Here is a 19,307-nt window from a genome sequence, read left to right as displayed (position 1 = left end):
CAACATAGTGTTTAGGGGCTGCAGCAGCAGATTTTAGGCAGTAGCTTTATATCTGGGTATAAAACAGAAAGCAAACCTATATATTCACTTGCAACCTTGAAATTAATACATTTTATTCATCAACATTGTTTTTCAATATCTGAAAAAAGTGACAGCCCACAACTGCTCCAAAGACATTCTTCCAATGGCTTTAATGACACAAACATTTTAAAAAAAAAAAAAAAAAAGCTTAGAGGTTGCATTAAAAATATCTTTACAAAACCAAATATAGTTACAGAACGTTAGATGTAGTATATGTTAGAGTATTACTATTACTGTTTGCATTCAGCATGGGTTGGCAATTAGAGACCACTGTGCAAGGCTGTGAATATACCTATGTGAAACGTAAGTTGCTCTCCCAAAGCTTATAACCTAGAACAGTATGGGAGCAGGAATACCTTTGTTATCATATAGTCAAATAGCAGAAAAATTGCGGTGTGACATCATTAATGAGTCTGGAGTATATTTCAGCTGGAGAATTGCTGCATTGCAATAAGGTTTCCTTCCTACTCTTTCGGGTGCCATATGCTGCCATAATTAGTGCAGGCAAAACGTAACGATAGCACAGTGGAAAAGATGGAGCATGATGGGAAGCAGGTTGATCTCTAAAGCTCTACATTATGTCATCCATACATAAAGTATATGAAGCACAATGAAGTTTTAATCGAGATTTTTAATGTTACACTTATATTTTGGGAAGAGTTTTTGTCTTTCCCTCAGAACCACCATTGTTTGCATAGGCGCGGATATTTATGCTGTAATTGCTACACCGGTCTCTCCCAAATACCTGTGAATCTTTTCCAGAGGTAGTCGCTCTTGATTTTTCAGGTGGACTTGATATAATGAGATGAAATTCATCTTGGCTTGATTTAAAGATTACGTACGTCTGTATTTAGAGATTTTTTTCACTCAGAGGCAAAAGGGAGTTCTCACGCTGGGCTCTTAGGCACAGACAATACAAAGTTACCTTCCCCACTGATTATTTTACTTGAATAGTTCATGAAGAGCTCATAGAAAAATTTCAGAGACTGCCATTATATGGTGCAGTCCCAGCAGGTGCAAGACAGATATGGTAACTTCAATATGTTACCTAATTTTAGGCAAACTGCTATGGATTCAGAAATGTGGATAACGTGAATGCTTTTCATTCAAAATACAAATGTGTAGCTATACTTCTTAGATGAAATATTGGGTCTATTCAACTGATGTTTTTTCACTTATGTCAGTGGGACCAGGATCCATAAAAGCAACAAATATGATTTGGAAATCTAATGTATGAATAAACTTTGTTGTATTTCTGATGCTGACTCCTGCCAGTCAGATTGAAACACTATGAAAATAGTTACTGTCAATATTTTGACACTTTCAGTTTCACCCAAGACCAGGAGGTGTACACACACACACATATGTATGTATGCATCACAGAGAATATGAATTTTTACTCATCAGGGTTTAAGTCTATTTCAAACATAGTTAAAAAAAAAATAAGGCAATGAGCAACCATACAGTTGGAAAATGTCAGTAAATATCTCCTGTATCTCTAGAAAGCTATACAAATTATTCTTTTCTATTCTGTCTGTCTCAGTACTTTTGATGTCCCTCATTGCTTTGCTATGTGTTCTCAGTCCTTTTGCAATGATTTACAGATTTTATCCTTTTAACAGCTTTTCAAGGCAGAAATACATCCTCACCATTTTAAAGCTGAGCTGGGGGCATAGCATGCATTAAAAGGCTTCCCTAATTCCTTTGTGACAGAGCTGGGACTCCAAGTCCAGTTCTCCAAGTCCTAATTCAGCCAGACCAGCCTTGCTCACTAGTCCACCCCAGCGTCAACTTGCTGCCTACAGTCTCTCGCCCTGTCATGCATTATCATAGCAAAGCCTAACTGCAGAATCAGACAGACTTTTCATGGAGCCAATGCCACTGTACCACTTCTTTTCTGTTGCATCTTTCTGGTCACACAGTCTCTGTACAACACGACTTGAGCAGTCTCCGGACGTGCAAGGCTGAGAACCGCAACCCTGACAAGCCTATCCAGATCACTCACCTTAACTCCTGTCAGCGCTGCACAGCAAACGGGCGCAGATGTGTCATTCAGCACAGATTTGGCACCGCTTCATTTTGCCTTCCTTCTTTTTCTGTTAAAGCATAAGAGCCGAGACCCCTTGACTCCACATGGGAAAAGGCTGGCAGCTACCAAGCTCTGGAAGTCCTTGCCAAGAGCAGCATCTGACTCTGTGCCTAGATGCCTGGCTGCTCTCCTATGACACCCTGGGCTATTGCACTGTCGGCTGTGAAATTCTTTTTGTGGCTAGTGCAAGGTTGTGGCTCTGATTAGATTTCTATGTCCATGTTATCACCACTGTTCTGTGTAATGATCTTCTGTGCTAATCAAGCTGCCAGCCACTGGCACCACGTAGGTCTGCTAGCAACCCCAGGAGGTATTATCTGAATTATTTTCCTTTGTTACAGGAAGGGAAAGATGCCATTTGTAAATTTTAAACTATTTCTGTATATTTGCTACTTTATTTTAGTTCTGCACCAAATAGGCCAAGTGCATATTTTGATTTGTGTTCTCTTGTTCTGCATCTATAGCCTCTCTGCATCTGTTTGTACATCTGTATTTAAGGCGTATACTTAAACTTTGCAGCAGACGATTTCCAGTCTAAGGGAATTGTTTTTTCTATTTCCTTTGCAATACCTGGCTTATAGATAGTGCAAGGACGTGAACCTAGTGCAAGGAGGTCACAATCACAATAGCTTACACCCACTTGCCCGTGCCTTGTTGTCCTATAAGCCCTTGGGAACTGTAAGCTGGTGGCACAGTTTAAAATTTAAAAAAACCCAATGAAATAAATAATCCCCACAAAGCAGCAGTAAATTTCACTACTGCAATGTAGAATAAGCCCAAAATAAACAGTCATTGGCACACCAGAGAACGTAGTCCTGTATACATCCATACAGATATATCAATGTGCTTATGATTTTCAAAACTGAGTAGGTACACATAGGCACATAAGTTCATGTTTAACCACCTAAAAAAACAGTCTGATTTTCAAAACTGCTGTGCAATCAGCAGATCCCACTAAAGTCAAAAGTAGGAAGTGAAGCTTTGTATTCTGTACTTCTATTTTTTTTATAGTGCTTTTCTTAATGAGTCTATTCTAAACCGTTTGCTAGCAGAGCCCTCAAAAAAATGAACAAAGAACAATCATCTTAACTGTACTGCAATATACTCTTACAATAAGTAAAAAATGTGGTGGGAAAGACAAAGTACTACTTTTACAATATCCTGTGCCAAATCACAGGTTATACAATTCAGTTTTTTATTTGCACAGCCAACAGTGCTTTGTAGAGCAATCAGGGAAGATAATACAATCCATTTTAAATTCTCATTACTTTAGAAGTGTTGAATCTTCTTAAATTGTTTCAGGGTTAATTGAGAATTTGCAGTTTAACAATAGACTAGGAATTGTTTAGGCTGCCCTTGTTTCATATTTTTCTGCATACCTTTGTTGCAAAGTTATAAAAACAACAATAAAAAAAGAAACAAAGAAGTGAAATGAAATAATGATCTGCATTGTTACTATTCTAGTAAATCATTTTTACGGGAGATAAAGCTTAAGTATTGATTAATGTTTAAATGGTTATTAAGTGGAAGGACACGTTGGGTTGATGGAATGTCTCACTATGGGCTAGCTTTTGCCTTCGTTTCTCTTCCACCTATTTCCTACGTGATAATTTCTTCTCCTGGGGAAGGCGGTGGTGAAACTCTGAGTGACTTTTGTGGGAGCATGAATAAGCCAAGTGTTTTCAGTATTTGACCCTTTTTCTCATAAGTTCCAAAAGGTTCTGGTTTCCAAATTTGTCCTTTATTTTAACATAGTAATAGCTCATAAAACTGTGGAATTTTTCATGGCTGTATCTATTGAAGTTTTGATCCTGAAACTGGCTGCCTGAACACCCGTGTGTTCCTGTGTACCATGGAAAAGTCAATCTGGTTCAGCAGCCCTGAGGAGGTTGCATTTTTCAAGCCTGAAGCAAAGTCTTGGTAAAGAACAGCAGTCGTGGACAGTGTCATCTGTTACCACCTCTGAAATTAGCCATGTTCATTGTCTGTAGGATAATATCATTTCCCCTGGACGTACCCCAAAGAAATTTTGAGGGAACTGATGATTTTTTTGGTGAGAGGTATTTCTCTGACTAATTAAGAGAAGGCTTTCTGCTAAAAGTGATCTAGTTTTTCAAAGACAAAACTCAGTATTTTTTCCTTGGACTCTTGTTCTTTTGTAATAAGGTCAATCTATAGACTAGTTTATTTAAATGTACCTGTGGGTCACGTGGCAAATTCACAGGAATTCTGGAGCCCTGTGCTTTCTGAGGCATGAATTCAAGTCTTGCTCTGCCTCCAGCTAATCCAGTTATAATGGATATCTGATCTGTGGGCTGCGAAAATATGTCTGTGTTTCTGTCCTGTATTTCTCAGCCTTGGGTACCCGTATGTGCACTGCCTCATTTATGCACGAGGAAACCAATTTGCCCAGAACTTTTTCCCTTTTTAACAATTAAGTTTTCTTCCTGCTGAACAGTATGGTGTCCATACCCAAAATTTATTATTCAAAGGCTATTATAAGTCAAATCTGTTTCAATCCTAATTTACATGGGGGGAAAAAAAATAAATCTTTGCTTAATGACACCTTCCCATGGCATTATTTCAAATGTTGGAGGGGAAGTTCCTGGGGTGAGGGACAGAAGAGATCCATTCTTCAGTTCATTCAATGTTTTTTACAGTGCCGTCTTAATGACGGAATTTAAGCTTGAGCCATGCACTATATTACTTGCTTTTGTTTTTCTTTTACCTTTGGCCAATGATCAGACCTACTGCTCAAACACAATAAAATTTGCTGCATGAATAATGAATTATGCTAATGTTGGCCATCTCGGACATCTAACAGCTTAGAGCTGTGGCTCTGCCTAGCTTTTCTGAGATCCCAGCAAAAATCCAAAGTTCTCAAACTCTGCCTGATCAGAATAACCGGACAGGGAAAAAGCACAAGTTATGTGGGACTGAGAGGTCTGAACCAAGGACTTGGGGGGTCAGAGGCAGCTGGGTAGAACAGCCACCCGTTGTCCCCTCGTTGTTAGCTATGATAAAGGACATCCCTTAACAGTCTGCTAGAGGGATCTAGCGACTAACCACAAGTTATTTTTCTGCTTCCCCGAGGGCACAAGACACCAAAGCGAGCTTCTGAAATAAGCATTCAATGAGACCATGTCTTTCTTTGTTGGCTTGCAATTTCTTCTTTCCTCTTCTAGCAACTGCCCTTTTATTTCATTTTACTTACAATCTGGTTTTTTTGATTATTCCCTCAGGAAATAGTTGCACTGATAAATTATTTTTAGCAGCGTTATCACATAGGACACCTTTCAGATGAATGCCACTGTGAGGCACTGGCTAGGTGCATACTCATTAAACAATAACAGGTTTCATTCAATTACTTATAATTTAGAATGTCTATAGAAGATTGTATGGCTGTTTATGACCTATAACAATTCACTACAAAAAAAAGATAAGCGGGTTATTATAGTAAGTATTGATTATATGATTGAAGTTCTGGTTTAAAATTTAACGCATTTCATTTGAGAAGGAATTGGTACCAGTTAATTCAGCTCTGTGTTGTTATATTACTTAATATATTTAACTTAGTATAGAATTAGGCCCTAATTGTGAACATTCTTATATTTATTACTTCTGTCAAATAGGGTATTTCTTAGTGCATAAACTCCACAATCTCCCTAAATATTTCCAGTATCAAGGTCTAAATATTTGTGCTAATTAATGCAAAGAAAGCACAACAGCAAATTTTGTATTGAGGGATCTTGACAGACAGCATTTTGAATCTTTACTTAGAGAATATGTGTGTGGTTGAATTGTTCCAAGATTCTGAGCCTCTGTTTGAAATCATTAGAAGCAGGAAACTATGGATCACAGGCTGCAGAACAAAAGTTTGCAAACCTGGTCTACATGTAACCAGCTCCCATTAGACCTAATGAATCCATGGTCTAACTCTCTTTTTGCTACCATACCCTATAATTTATTACATTTCCAACCTCACCCAAATTAACTAATTGTAAGGAAAAAAAAAAGGAAAAACCATCAGAAAATAACTAAAAAAATATAACACTCCTACCAGAATTTTGAGTCAGGAAAAAGGAGGCTTGTTGAGAGGGTTCATGAAGTCTGTAAATAGTGGTGTTGATGCAGAAACGTTGCATCAACAATGCAATAATTGAAAGTGTTCAGGTGCTCTGGCTGCATAACACAGCAGCAGGAAATGAGTCCTACATAATGTTTTAAATATTGATTTCCATACTCAGCTTTGGGACTTATGTATCCAAAGAAATTGCCTCAAACCTCTCTCTATTTCTCCCTCTGTCAAATAAGCCTAACCATAATGAACTATCTCAAAGGGAAGGCACAAGGTTTACATTGTGGTTTTTAAGTATTAAGAGATTCACCGCATGAAAGCCAGTCAATGCAAAGACATATTCTTTTGTAGTAATGTCATTGGTTTACGTCTAGATATATCATTTTTTAACAACTTCTATCTTTTTATTTAGGTATTCGGTTTACAAGGATCCAGCAGGCTGGCTAGAAATAAACCCTACCAATGGTACCATTGGCACCACGGCTATCCTGGATCGGGAATCTCCTTATGTTCAGAATAACATATACACTGCTCTCTTTCTGGCAATAGATAGCGGTGAGTAACTATTATGGATCATATTCATTAAAGTATATGACTTTTTTCCTGCTTGAAATCTTCTGTTCAGAAAGGTGCATGTGTAAAGTTAAGCATATGCTTCAGCAATTTGTGAGGTGGCCACCTAAAGCTATTAGAGACCATTGCGACAAACAGAAAATAGGGGAATTAGCTTAAAGCTTCAAACTTGGAACAGCTTTGATTTAAGGTTGCATCTCACACATTTATTCCTACACTGCGATCTTAATGGTAGGTGCAAATAGTCTATGCACATTCTTGGAAAGTAATAAATCATCTTTTATCATTGGTAATTTCTCCATAATATTTGAGCAGTTAGTAAGCCTAAGACACCTAAATACTAATAACAACTCATCCCTGATATGCTGAATTCTATCCTATTCAAAACAATGGCAATAAAAACATAAGTAAACCCCCTTGTTAAAATGCAATATTTTTTACATAGTGTGTGGATGAAAGTTCCTTCTGTCAAATATAATCAAAATTAAACTGTCTAGTGAAAATTCAGTGAGTGACTTTGGAGCAGAGAAAGAAAGAGAAAATCCTGAACATTCCAAATCTCCAGAGCTAAAGGCACAAAATAAATAAAAGATTTGTCTGTAATATAACAGCTAATATGCTAACACTTTTTCATAGCTGCAGCTGGTTTAGTCCTGGTGATGAATTGTAAAATGTTCTTTTTAGAAGGGTAATTCTACATTTTTGTAACCACATGACTCAGGGAACATTTGCAGGGCCTGACAGAAAAAGAAAATATTGCCTTAAGTATAGAAGAAAAAAAATTCTGCTGAGATGATGATTTACTTATATATTCATATATGTATTTTTCTCAGGAAATTTCCATGGGAAAATGTAGCACTAAACTTGTTTCTGTCTTTTATTTGCTATTGGATAAAGATTTTTTTAAATGCATCCTAAAATGTGGTACACTGGGAAATGTCATCTTACAATGAAAGTAAAAAGTCAGGATAATATTATTGAGGGATTATCAAAAGGATAAAGTTGCATATGTTTTAGAGGTAGAGTCAAATATCCTCAAAGAGAATAGATGGAACAAGAAGCTGAATGTTTCCAGCTGTGGAAACCAGTCTGAACGAAAGTGGATTTGGGGGTATACCTTTACGTTGTACTTAGGGCAGTAACACGCGTTGCTCATCTATTCTAAGCCAAGAATCTCACTCCTAGGTGACCCCTCTTAACTCCCAGATTTTTTTCCATTCTGGAAAAACAAGGGAAAGGCATCTGTGTGCTGAACAGCAGAGCAAAAGAAGATATTTAATGTGGGTTAGAGAAAAGGAATCCTGTTCAGTTGAGGTACTGAGCATCTAATGCAAGTGGCTGTTACTGTGTTTATTTGTAATTCTGCAGTACTGTTAGCATGGGAGCTAATCTACTCCAACATTATTGACTTCTTTGAATGAAGTAATTAGAAACCACATGTGTGCATTTAGTACTGTCATGCTAAGGTGTTAATAATGATCATTCAGGAGTATTGTACTACTTCACTGTATGTAGCTCAGCCACATGTGGAAGTGGCAATAAATAGCGGAACTTAAATAGCCGATATTAACCTTGTGGTCTGTATCACCCCTGGATTAATTACCAAACAGCTTGTGAAACACATTAAACTTAGAGGCAGGTTGGTAACTGGAAAAATTATCTGCTGCTCTATATAAATATGTTTGAGTGGAATTTGTGGGAGTGGAGAGGACTAGGAGCTCCTCTGGAGCCCCAGCCTCAACCTCGGTCGCATGCCGGTACTCGCCTCTGGTCGCGCCTGGCCAGGAGAGCGGTGCCGGGCTCTGCTGGAGAGCATCGCTTCGCTTCGGGCAGGCCTGCCAGAAGACAGGCAAGCTTCAGTTCACCTGCGGTTTTATTGCTTCCATCCACAGAGGGGAAAAAGCTATCTTTGCACATAGGTGCTGCCAGTCTGAAGTCTCAGTCTAGACCCTGTGGCTAAAGCAGCCAAGGAAGTTTTAGAACTGATTTCAACAGGTAGGTTTGGGGGTCTGCCTTGTCCCTTGCAGTTAGGACTGGGACTGATAATATCCCTGGAAGTGGTTCCCCAACTTATTTCCAGGCCACTGATAATGCTAACTAGCAAGGCTGTGAAACCCACTTCATTTTTCTAGCCATCATAGCTAATGTCCATCTTGAAAACAAATATGATGTTAGGTGACAAGCAGATTCAGTGGAATAGTATGAAATGAATGCAGAATTCTTTCAAGACTTTAAAAGAAGGTTCTGTTTACTTAAAAAGGAAAGAAAATCAGGGCATTCTTATTAAAACAGCACGGTCCACAAACTGCAAATCTCTTTCTTCAGGTTAATAAGTGTAGCCAATCTAATACCAGTGAATATGGTTAGGACTTCTTCATGAGAGGGCAGCCAAAGGCAGGATTAAGAATTGCCAAATGAGATAGGCTGGTAAATTGAAAATTCAGAGGCATTTCTGATAGAGCAAGTCATTTGCTTGGGCTAACAGACTTGGGCTGAAAACGGAGAGGGGAAAAAAACCCCATACTTAATCAGAGATACTTTTTCAAGCATTCAGTGTAGGTTGTTATTTCCTTTGGCCTATCATCTTATCTCTAAGTCAAATCTGAGATGTGTTGGCACATGTGCTGAGGAAGTCAGAGCTGCCATACACTTTCCTTTTCTTAACCGAGGAACAGGGAAGAGCTCAGGTAATGTCCACTGCACAGTAGAGCAGTGTGAATTGGTACCCAGCACAGCTCCAGCCATAGCGCAGAGCACCTCAGTCCAGGCCCAGCACCACACCGGTGCTTGCGAGGCTTCCTAGACAGGCCAGCTCAGTTAGAGGTCTGTGCGTCTGTGGGGCCACGTCAACACCACCTAACCCATCTTCCCCCAAGTTCAGTTTCTGACAGCACCAGCAGGAGTTTCAGCAGTGTTAACATTGTTAATTGTCAGTATAAGGGATTGCAAACATGATGCTTACTGTGGAAGGGTGTATGTGAGTTGTGCGCTGATTTTTATCAGTATTTATAATAAGGTGAGGTTCTCAAATCAAATAAAAAGTTGGACCTTAGACCTTGCTAAAGGACCTTAGACATACACTAAACCCGTAAACAATCATATCTTCTATTAGTATTCATAGCATATAGAATTTATGTAATTACAGAAAAGCTACTGTTGTCCCATCATATTCCACGATCACTTCTTTTTAAAATGACCTTAGGTTCATGTGCTCTCTTGGGTGGAGAGCGGAGACAGCTGAAAACAAAACTCGCGGTGATGCTTTTTTCATACGCTTTCACTGATGTCAATAGAGAATCTGTCATTGGATTCAGCAGGCACTGGCTTCTTGTTATTACGCTTCAGTGCTGGGGACAAGTGCCAGGGCATTTTTCTTATTTGTAAAATGTTGAAAATTTCTGTCAGAAGGAAAACCAGGAGCTTCATGCTTGGTAGTTCTTTATATAAATCCATCACATCTTTATCTTTTTTCAGTAAATCACAAAACTGTTCTTTACCAGTAGGATAGTAACCGTGAATGGACCATAGAAAATGGAGTCATTCCACTTCAGGAAACAATTTAGTTTATGATATCCTTTTTGAACTTTATGATATTATTTTTTCAGCATTATCAAATTAACTGCAGAGGAAGGTAGTTAAGTATGAATTATGTTATTTCTAATCTAAACAGCTCCTGTACCTTCCCAAATAGAATTGAAACAATGTGTAAGAGCAAATTTGGTGGACACAGTATTAAATTTATAAAGTTTGACCTTCTATTAGGGGAAATTTCACTTTTAAAAGGACTTTTTTGAATGAATATCCTAATTGTCTCTGTACTTTTGATTTCAGTAAACGTCAAGACAGTGTCTTTAGAATTTGAAAACTTTTTATTAAAGACTTGTGTGGACATAGAGTCCACGGTCTATTAAAGAAGGAATTAAACACTGGTAGGAAATACCATAAAGCAGAGTTAACACGTTAAAGTGACATGAACTGTGTTTAATCAGAGAATGAGCTCATAATGGGACAAAGTCTGGTGTATGCAAACTTGGGGAACATCAGAGGTTTCATTCAAATAACAAAAGTGCCAATAATCGTGATCATTTTATTTCCTGAATTTAGCATTCTAATTACTAAAACCAATGCATATCAACAGCATACAGTGCAATTATTTGGAATATATCTGTAAAACACACATATGTTAAATACAGACAAGAAATCATTTGAGTTTGAGAAATCTGCTTGGAATAGACCTTTCAAATTTGCTGCATGACCATGTTGTAGTGTCATCCTACAGATTCTACTATACACTGGAGTATTTGGGATGACTACTGTAAAGCAGAATACCTGTATGTTTTTCTCATAAGGTCAGTCATGCTAAAAACTCTCCAGGAAGGGTCTTTTTTCCCCTGTATTCTGAGAGTTTGAGTCATAATTTAGAAGAAGTAAGGGAGGAGAAAAACATGAATATTTTTGAGGTGAAGCTAAAGAGTATCTGGAAAATGTGTGAAATCTAAAAAAGCTAAAATTGGTTTCTCCCTTTCCTTTAGGAGAGATGAATAATAAAATATATCCAAATTTACCTTAGTTATGCAATAATCACTCATGTCATTGCGGAGGGGCATGATACCCTAGTTAATGTCCCCATTGCATAACTTTTTCTATCTCGAGAAGAAAAACTTTGGTTACCTTTGTTTGGCTGATACATGGAAAAACCACCTATGCTGTTCAAGTTTGTCAGCTCCTGGTGACAAGTGATGAAATACTAATACCCAGTCTTGCTGATTTGGTTAAAAGCAGTTATTGACTTCACTTTTCTCATGCCACCCTGGCGGAGTACCACCCACACAAAGCCAGGTAGCAATGTTCTCTCGCTGAGACAGATACTCTCATCTAGTGTAAGTGTGTCACCTTCCTCCCCTGCTCTTCTCATCACCAGGGAACTACCGAGACAAAAATTAGGACTGTAAGTACTTCCACTACATTAAACATAGAGGAGGAAAAATGTCATTAAAAAGGTGGCATCTCTTCCAGATGTTAAAGATACTCAGAGATGGAGTTATGGGTTCAAAATTTTAACTGACGTAGCTTTAAATGCTCTAAATCACAGTAAGCACTGTTTCTTACAGCAATACTGTGCGAGTGAAAACAACTGGTTTTCTTTTCTGAAAGTGGTTTGCTCCCTACATGACATCACCCTCCCCGGTGTCCGACGTTATAAGCATTTGCGTGGCAGCCATCCACCGTCGCAGGCAGGTTGTCCGACAAGGGGGGCTGAGCTGCAGGAAATGAACATCAGGAGCAGTAACCTCTATTTAATGGAGCAGGTGTATTTGAGCAAGGTAAAGGTTAAGAGATATGGAGGACTATATAAAGGTGTGATTCTAGATTGGGGTGATTTCAGTGTTTGCCTTGAGCTACACTGGCCAATTTAAAAAAAAAAAAAAATCAACCTGGGTATTGCTTCTATGACTGTAGCCAGTTGCATAAAGATAAATAAGCTTACTGAGTGGCACTATTTCAATTTCCCTGTTGCACATGCAAAGCAAAATGAGGAAGAAGTGAGACAAAGTCTAATTTTCACTTTTTTCCTTGTTTCCAAGGACCAGCTGAACTACGCCCAAGCAATTCCAAATCTCATTTATTGTGCAAGTCTCAATACTCCTAATCATTAAAAAGAAAAACTATCATTCTGTACTATGCGTAATGAACAGTAACAGACAACATCTAGAAAAAACTGGAGTAACAAAGAGATGTGTAACAATTTGCAATTAGAACTTTTCCTTACATGTATCTAACCTGTCTTCTTGCTTCATGATGTACATAATTAAATTACCACAGATTGATTCCACCTAAAACATGCTATTTTTGAAGAAATCCAGCAATTAGTTGCCATGGCAACCCAATTAAGCCAGTTTTATACCCCTTATCTTAATTGCTGTATTAATTGAGAAGAGAAAATAAATTGAATACTCATCCTTTTCTTGCCATTTTAAATTTCAGTAAAATATGAATTGCACACAAAATATTGTTTTAATTTGTCATCACAGACTCATGATTAGAAAAAGAAATTAGAATGCTGAAAACAGTATTTAAGATGGATGGCATATGTCAGTAGCAATTTGATACGCTGAAAGAGCTGTGCTCTTTTGAAATGTAATTACTCAAAAATAGGATCTGCATATATTATTTGAGTGAATGAATGAAGGATTGTAACTTTTTAAGACTATTTATTTTCTAAATTTTGAAAAATATCTGTATGCCAATACATACAGAAAATGCATAGGAAATTTCATCTCATGGGAAACTCGGGACCTCTTTTATACAAAATGTCAGCATATGGCATTTATGAAAACAGTTTTCAAATATGTCAGATTCTGAGCAGCACACTCAAATCTGGGTATCTTCCCACGCTACTGGTTCCATTTACTTTGGTTGAACCATTAATAGAGTTCAGCTTACAAAATGTAATAGAATATGCCTGTCTGAATGGGATTTATGCCTGCGGTGAGGGTACCTGCTGCCGAATCACCTAGTGTGCACACACTTTCTGATCCAAAAAACAGCATATGGAGGGAGAAAAAAAGAACCATGAGGGAGGAGACAGATATTTGTGTTTAGATTTCCCTAGCAGTATCGCTAGAAAGCATGAAGCATTATTTCTCACAGTCCATATTTGAAGTATAGTAATTTAAAGAGACAACATGTTACTTAGCCTAACCACGTACTGCAGAGTCTGGCTGCATAGCTCCCTCCAAACAATTTGGGAACTTCTGCAACGCTCTTTTCATTCTTTATTCTCCTCCTTTCTTGCTGTATTCTCTTTCAGGCAAATACAAAGCTGAAAATAGAGAAATTGGTGAAAAATCCATATCCAAGGAGAGATCCTAGGTGGTCCTACATTTTGCAGTTAGTTACGTGGGAATAAAATGAAGGAAATTCTGTAGTCATCACTGCAGTTCCAAACTGACCTTAATATGACTATGATTCAGCCATAGGTTAGAGAAGTTTAAGAGATAAGGCTTTATTCATGATGGCTCAGAGGAAGGGTAATTGTGCCAGAAATTAAGAAATGCACATTCTCAAAGGCTTTTTTTTTCCCTGCTCAAATATGAAGAAGAATTGTTCTTACTGTAATTGCTCACTCATTTTGTATCTGTGTAACTTTGTTAGCCAGCAAAAAAGTAGAAGCGAGGAAAAAAAGTTGGAATTGAGCTTTCTGGGTTACGTAAGTGATAGTGGAAGTAGATTAAAAACTGCTGCTAAATGGTAAACCATAAATATTCTAGTAAAATTTAGAAGAAATTAATTTTCACTCTGTCAGCTTGAGAAGGGAATCTATATAGCAATGGACACCCTGTTGCTTGCTCTAGGGATTAAATGGCCTTGTAATTTCTGCATCATGGCATAGAAGGGCATAGATAATATGTATTAATTTGATGGTGCTGGGAGCTTAATTTAATAAGAAGAAATGACTACAGAAGTCTTTTTACCATTCATAATGAGCATGTGAAAAGGGACAGTTCGTGCTCCATTCTTCCTAAAAACTGTTCTGGCTTCCAGCAATACTGTGGCTTAGATCTGTGTGGCAGCTGGATTCTCTAGAATGGCTGACTTTTCTTCTTTGGAAATTTGATAACTATTGCCAGAATCCAAGGTCTCTGACAATCTTTAAAAACAAACAAAAAAAAACCAAAAAAAAAACAAAAAACAACCGAAATATAACAGTTCAAATTAAATGCCCATTTTTCATATTTGTTTCTAATTAGATTTTGTTATGTAAAGGCATTTACATAAATATTCCTTGGCTGTAATGACCAAGATAAAAACCATTAGAGCTCTAAATAAAGATGATTTCCTATGTTTAGCTTTAGATACTATTAGGTGAACTTTCTAAATATAAGTGAAAACACGTAGTCTCATTGCCTCCCAGTCTTAACACTTTTCTATTTGCGTGTCTGGCATTTTTCTTGTTAGTTGATTATCAATGCTTTGTTCCTTAGCCATGCCACTAAAAAAATATATTATTTACAAGTAAACTGACTTACATCTGATTTATTTAAAGCCCATTTTCACACAGCATGTGGAAGTGTACTTTTTTGTGTCTGATAATGCTTTTCTCCCTTGTGCAACTTGTTCTATTCTAGAACAAGTCAAGTTTGGTGTTGAACTAAAAAAAAGAATCAAACTAGAAGGGAAAATATTTCTTGAGGATTTTCCTGTTGGTTTTCACAAATTGAATTAAATTTTATTTACGTGAATGAATATTCTTATTATATCCAATTTGTTTAGTTTATAATATCCTTTGAATCTTTAAATAAAAATATTTTAAGTACCCAATTCTAAAAGAATAAAAAAATAAATACACCTCAGTTATTCCAAAAAGGGATTTAAAAATTTCAGAACTCGGAAAGCTCAAGGTAGGATGGACAATATCAGTTTAATTTTTTGATCTTGGGCAGTGTGTTGACCAATGAATATGATTTTATGTTTTAAGCAGCAATGTTCAAGCAATTGTTTTGCTTGGATATGTTTTTAAGGGCCTTTCCACTGCTTTAAGGAACATGCATCTTCATTTTCAAGGACAAGCTAAACTCACTGTAATCCCAAATGTCCAAATCTGTTCATTTTCTAAGATCTGAATATGTTTTTGAATGCTTGGAAAATGTAATGACGGTCACTTAGCTTATTCTTGAGATTTGCTGCAAATTGGAAAGGGAAAGCTGGAAGAAAAGGATTAAATCTTCATGACTTTTTTTTTCACTTTGAGACGCATTTAAATGACTCTTCTATCTTGAAAATGTTCTATCAGTTTAGAACAATGTTTCTGACCAGCTTCTGTAAGTACACACGGGCAATTTAGTGTAGATGGATGGCTACTTTTAACTAGGCTTATGCTCAGCTGTACTCCTAGAAGAGAATAGAGTGTCTAAACATGATAACTGTTTTCATTCCAACAATGAAGTGCCTAAATTGTTTCTCCTACTATTGCTGTTGTTGACAGAGCTCAGTTAGTGGAGAAAAACACTACTGAATGTGAAAATAGCAGATTGACACAGCCCAGATACCAGTGTAGCCAGCGTTGTATTCCCCAAGGCTTCCTTAGCATTAAGTGAAAAAAATATATGAACTCAAAATGCTCCATGAAAATCAGACTTTGAGTTAAAACATAATAAAACAACTTCCATATTAATAATTTGAGGCTACATTGTTATTAGCATCTGCATTGACTATTTTAAAGCTTCTGTAGATATGCCTGCACAAGGTATGGTGAGACATTGAGACGTGACTGTGGACTTATTCATGCAGCGTGGATCCTTCTGTCCGTCTTTTATGATGCTAACAAACAGTAAGAAGACAAGATAGAAGCGCAGGTGTGTTTACATCATGCAAAGAAATAGGATGCTGTGTAGGCAAGCCTCAGTCACATTATGAGTTTTTCTTTGGATACCCCTAAAACTTAAGTTCTCAACTTTCACTGACTTTTTAGGGGTGTTTGGTGGCCTATTGTGTAAGACATATCAGAAAATCTCACCTGCTGTGTGATGATTCCTAACCCTGTATTTTTGCTCTAGTGTCAAATAAATGAAAGCTGTTGGTATTTCAATGTGAACTGATTAGGAAGGTCTTAATTCAGTTTCAAAGCAGTGCAGATACTGTCTTTAATTTCACGGAGCACAGCTCAGCCATATTAGAAATCTGTACACAACAGCATCACATTTCTGTAGAAAAACTAGAAAGTGGAACATGAAATGGCTCTTCATGTCCATAAAAGTATTATGCTCAGATTAAATGCATCATCAGCCATTCAACCATATGATTGCTTGTTAGATATGCCATTTTATGCAAGTCTTGATACTTAAGAGAAATGTCATCTTAGTCCATGGCCATCATTGTGCATAACTGGTATCTTTTAAGAAACTAACTACCTGATTGGCAGTCTTATTTGAGTAGTTAGATGTCTAAATCCCATCATTGTTCCTACAGGAACTTTTTGGACCAAAACTGAATGCCAGTTTTAAAGTTTTTTGGCTGTGTGTTCCTACAGAGGGTTTATAATTTAAGACTTTATGCTAATAATTCTAATGTGATTGTGCATGGCTTTTCATTAAAATTCAAGTATACAGAAGTATACAAAATATCTATTTCTATAATATTTCTTTTGGAAGTATTTTTTTTTAACTAAAGGTAGCAACATTGTCATTTATGCTGATAGCACTAAAATCCAATTTAACATCTACATCTTCCGGTAACAGTCCCTCGCATTACAGGTTCTTGTTCCCAGACAATAGACCTCATCCTAATCTTTCTATGGCACTCTAACTCAGAACTAAGAACTACTTTTGTTAGTCTATTTTTCACTTGTTGCATCTTACAACAGCAGTAGCTATTGCCTAACTGATGACTGCTATTAGAAGCTTTGTATGCAGTCCAACGCCAGGATACGAAGACATTACCAGTCCTGATCCAATTCAGATAAGTGTATCACACATTTCCAATTGCAGCATGTTCTAAAATGAACCTGTACTTTTTTAGTGTTGCTGATCAAAGTTCCAGTCCCACAGACCTTAACTAACTTGAAAGATCTTACTTGCGTTTTGGTCTCATTGAAGATTACTTGTTAAGGTTCTCAGTCTTGCCCTATTAAAGTCAGGATTCAACACCAAGCTTTCACTTTCTTTCCACATAAAATTAACCATCCTTCAGTCTCTGTTTTAGTAGCTTTTACACACGTGAGTACTGCTGTTTCGTTCATAAGTTTGTCCTAGTATATTCACAGCTATGCTGCTTGTGGGAGCCTTAGCAGGAATTTGAAATTATCTCTATCCCAAATGGCTCTAAATGCACCTAAAGGTTTAAAGTATTCAGCCTCCAGAGGAATGGCCAGTTCAGTGACAAAAATGGGAGTGGAGCTCTTTTGAAAAGCTGCTCCCAAGGGTTGTTGGACAGAGCCCTTTATGTCTTGGTTTATGCATTAATTCTGCTTTCAGCTGCAAGGTTTTACAATACAAATTAAGAGAAGTTTTATTTCCGAATTAAAATATGCTATGGAAATCTTTCATTTCAAAACCAAAGCTGTCTGGAGATCCTGAGAATTCTGAATTATTTCAAAGGCATCATATTGTCAACTTTATGAAAGTCATATATTTCCAATGGATATGTTGTGGCCATTTTCCCTTGATTCATTTTTTGATGTATTTTTTAATGACATGTGTGTTAACAAGCTTCAGTTTATGACCTTGACATTTGCTTTCTTTTCTTTTGGAGGTCTTCATAAATCACCAAAAGATTTTGTTTAAAACATTATAAATAAACCAACCAGAGAATAAGTCATTGAAATGGACAGAAGCGATTTCCTTTCTCTCTGCTTGTGCATAATAGTTGACTGGCCCATAAGCCGTACAAAGAGAGTGAAACATTTGCATGGCAGAGAAAATGCAACCGTGTCTGCGTTTGACAAAATAACAGTACATTCATAATGCTGTTGGCTTCTTAATTTCAAAAGGCAGATTTTAATATTACTGACTTCAGAGAAAGATAAGAAGGGCAGTGCATAAGACATTATCAGTCCAGTGTGGAAATAATGCATTCAAAATTAAAGACAGCAGTTTAATTAAGTGCATGAAAGGCTGGCTTTTATGATCATATTTCAAATACTCGAATGTCTTTTCATCCATTCTGCCGTATGACTTTACTTAATAATATATCAAGAACAAAAAATGTATTGGAGTCTTTCTGCAAATTCAATTAGTCCAATAAAAAGTGAAAAATAATTTCTTTTTCATTAAAAAGAACTCAACCCTAACCCTTCTGATGACAAAGTGCAAGACGGGGGGGGGGGGGGGGGGGAATGCTAAAGAACCAATAAAATTCTGCCTTTGTTACGCATTTATGTGTGCATGAAACAGATGAAGTGTCACCATTAGTAACATTTGTTATTGAAAGGACTAATTGCATTCTGCTACAGTTAGTAGTTTATCAGATCCAGACCACAGGGTGTTTACTTCTCCCTTAGGATGCACTCACAGTGTAGCAATAATTCCATAGTTTATTGGGCTGCTATAGGCAGGGTAATTATGCTAAAGTGTACCTCTTTCAGTGCTAAACTTAAAACTACCATGACACATTGCACTAGTGCTTTACAGGTTAAGTGCAACCTCTTGAATCCTTTCTACCTGCTAAGGGTTTATAGCTAAGGGAAGTGCAGAGATCGTAGATCTTGTGTACTAAACCAGAAAAACGAGTAACACGAACAACCCAGAAGTACAGCATTTCAAATGAGAAATTATTAAGTACACGATGCAACGAAGGAAGTAACGAGCATTTAGAAAACTTTGAGATTGGTTAAAATGGGATGGCAAAAGGATCTATACTAAGATATTGAGCTTTAGACTGAAAGCAGTAGGTTACTGGCTCATCCATGGCACACATCTGTAGTGACTGAAAATTATTACCACTTGTCAGCTCCTCTCTGACCTCTGTGAAATGAGGTGCTAGTCTCAG

At 37.2% G+C, this 19,307-nt stretch overlaps 1 protein-coding gene across 3 annotated transcripts in view; it reads left to right on the top strand.

The window, feature by feature from the left end:
- The window catches only part of CDH13 (cadherin 13), a 518,714-nt gene that overhangs the window by 475,831 nt on the left and 23,576 nt on the right, over nucleotides 1-19,307 (top strand). For all 3 annotated transcript variants that reach the window (XM_075039933.1, XM_075039934.1, XM_075039932.1), the window contains exon 11: nucleotides 6,661-6,803. In XM_075039933.1, coding sequence (XP_074896034.1) covers nucleotides 6,661-6,803 — 143 coding nt within the window. The remainder of the gene's footprint in view (nucleotides 1-6,660; nucleotides 6,804-19,307) is intronic.

This window comes from Buteo buteo, chromosome 11 (genome assembly GCF_964188355.1).
Source record: "Buteo buteo chromosome 11, bButBut1.hap1.1, whole genome shotgun sequence".
NCBI lineage: Eukaryota > Metazoa > Chordata > Aves > Accipitriformes > Accipitridae > Buteo > Buteo buteo.
The sequence above is the reverse complement of the archived record's forward strand: the minus strand, read 5'-3'. Positions and strand labels throughout refer to the sequence as shown.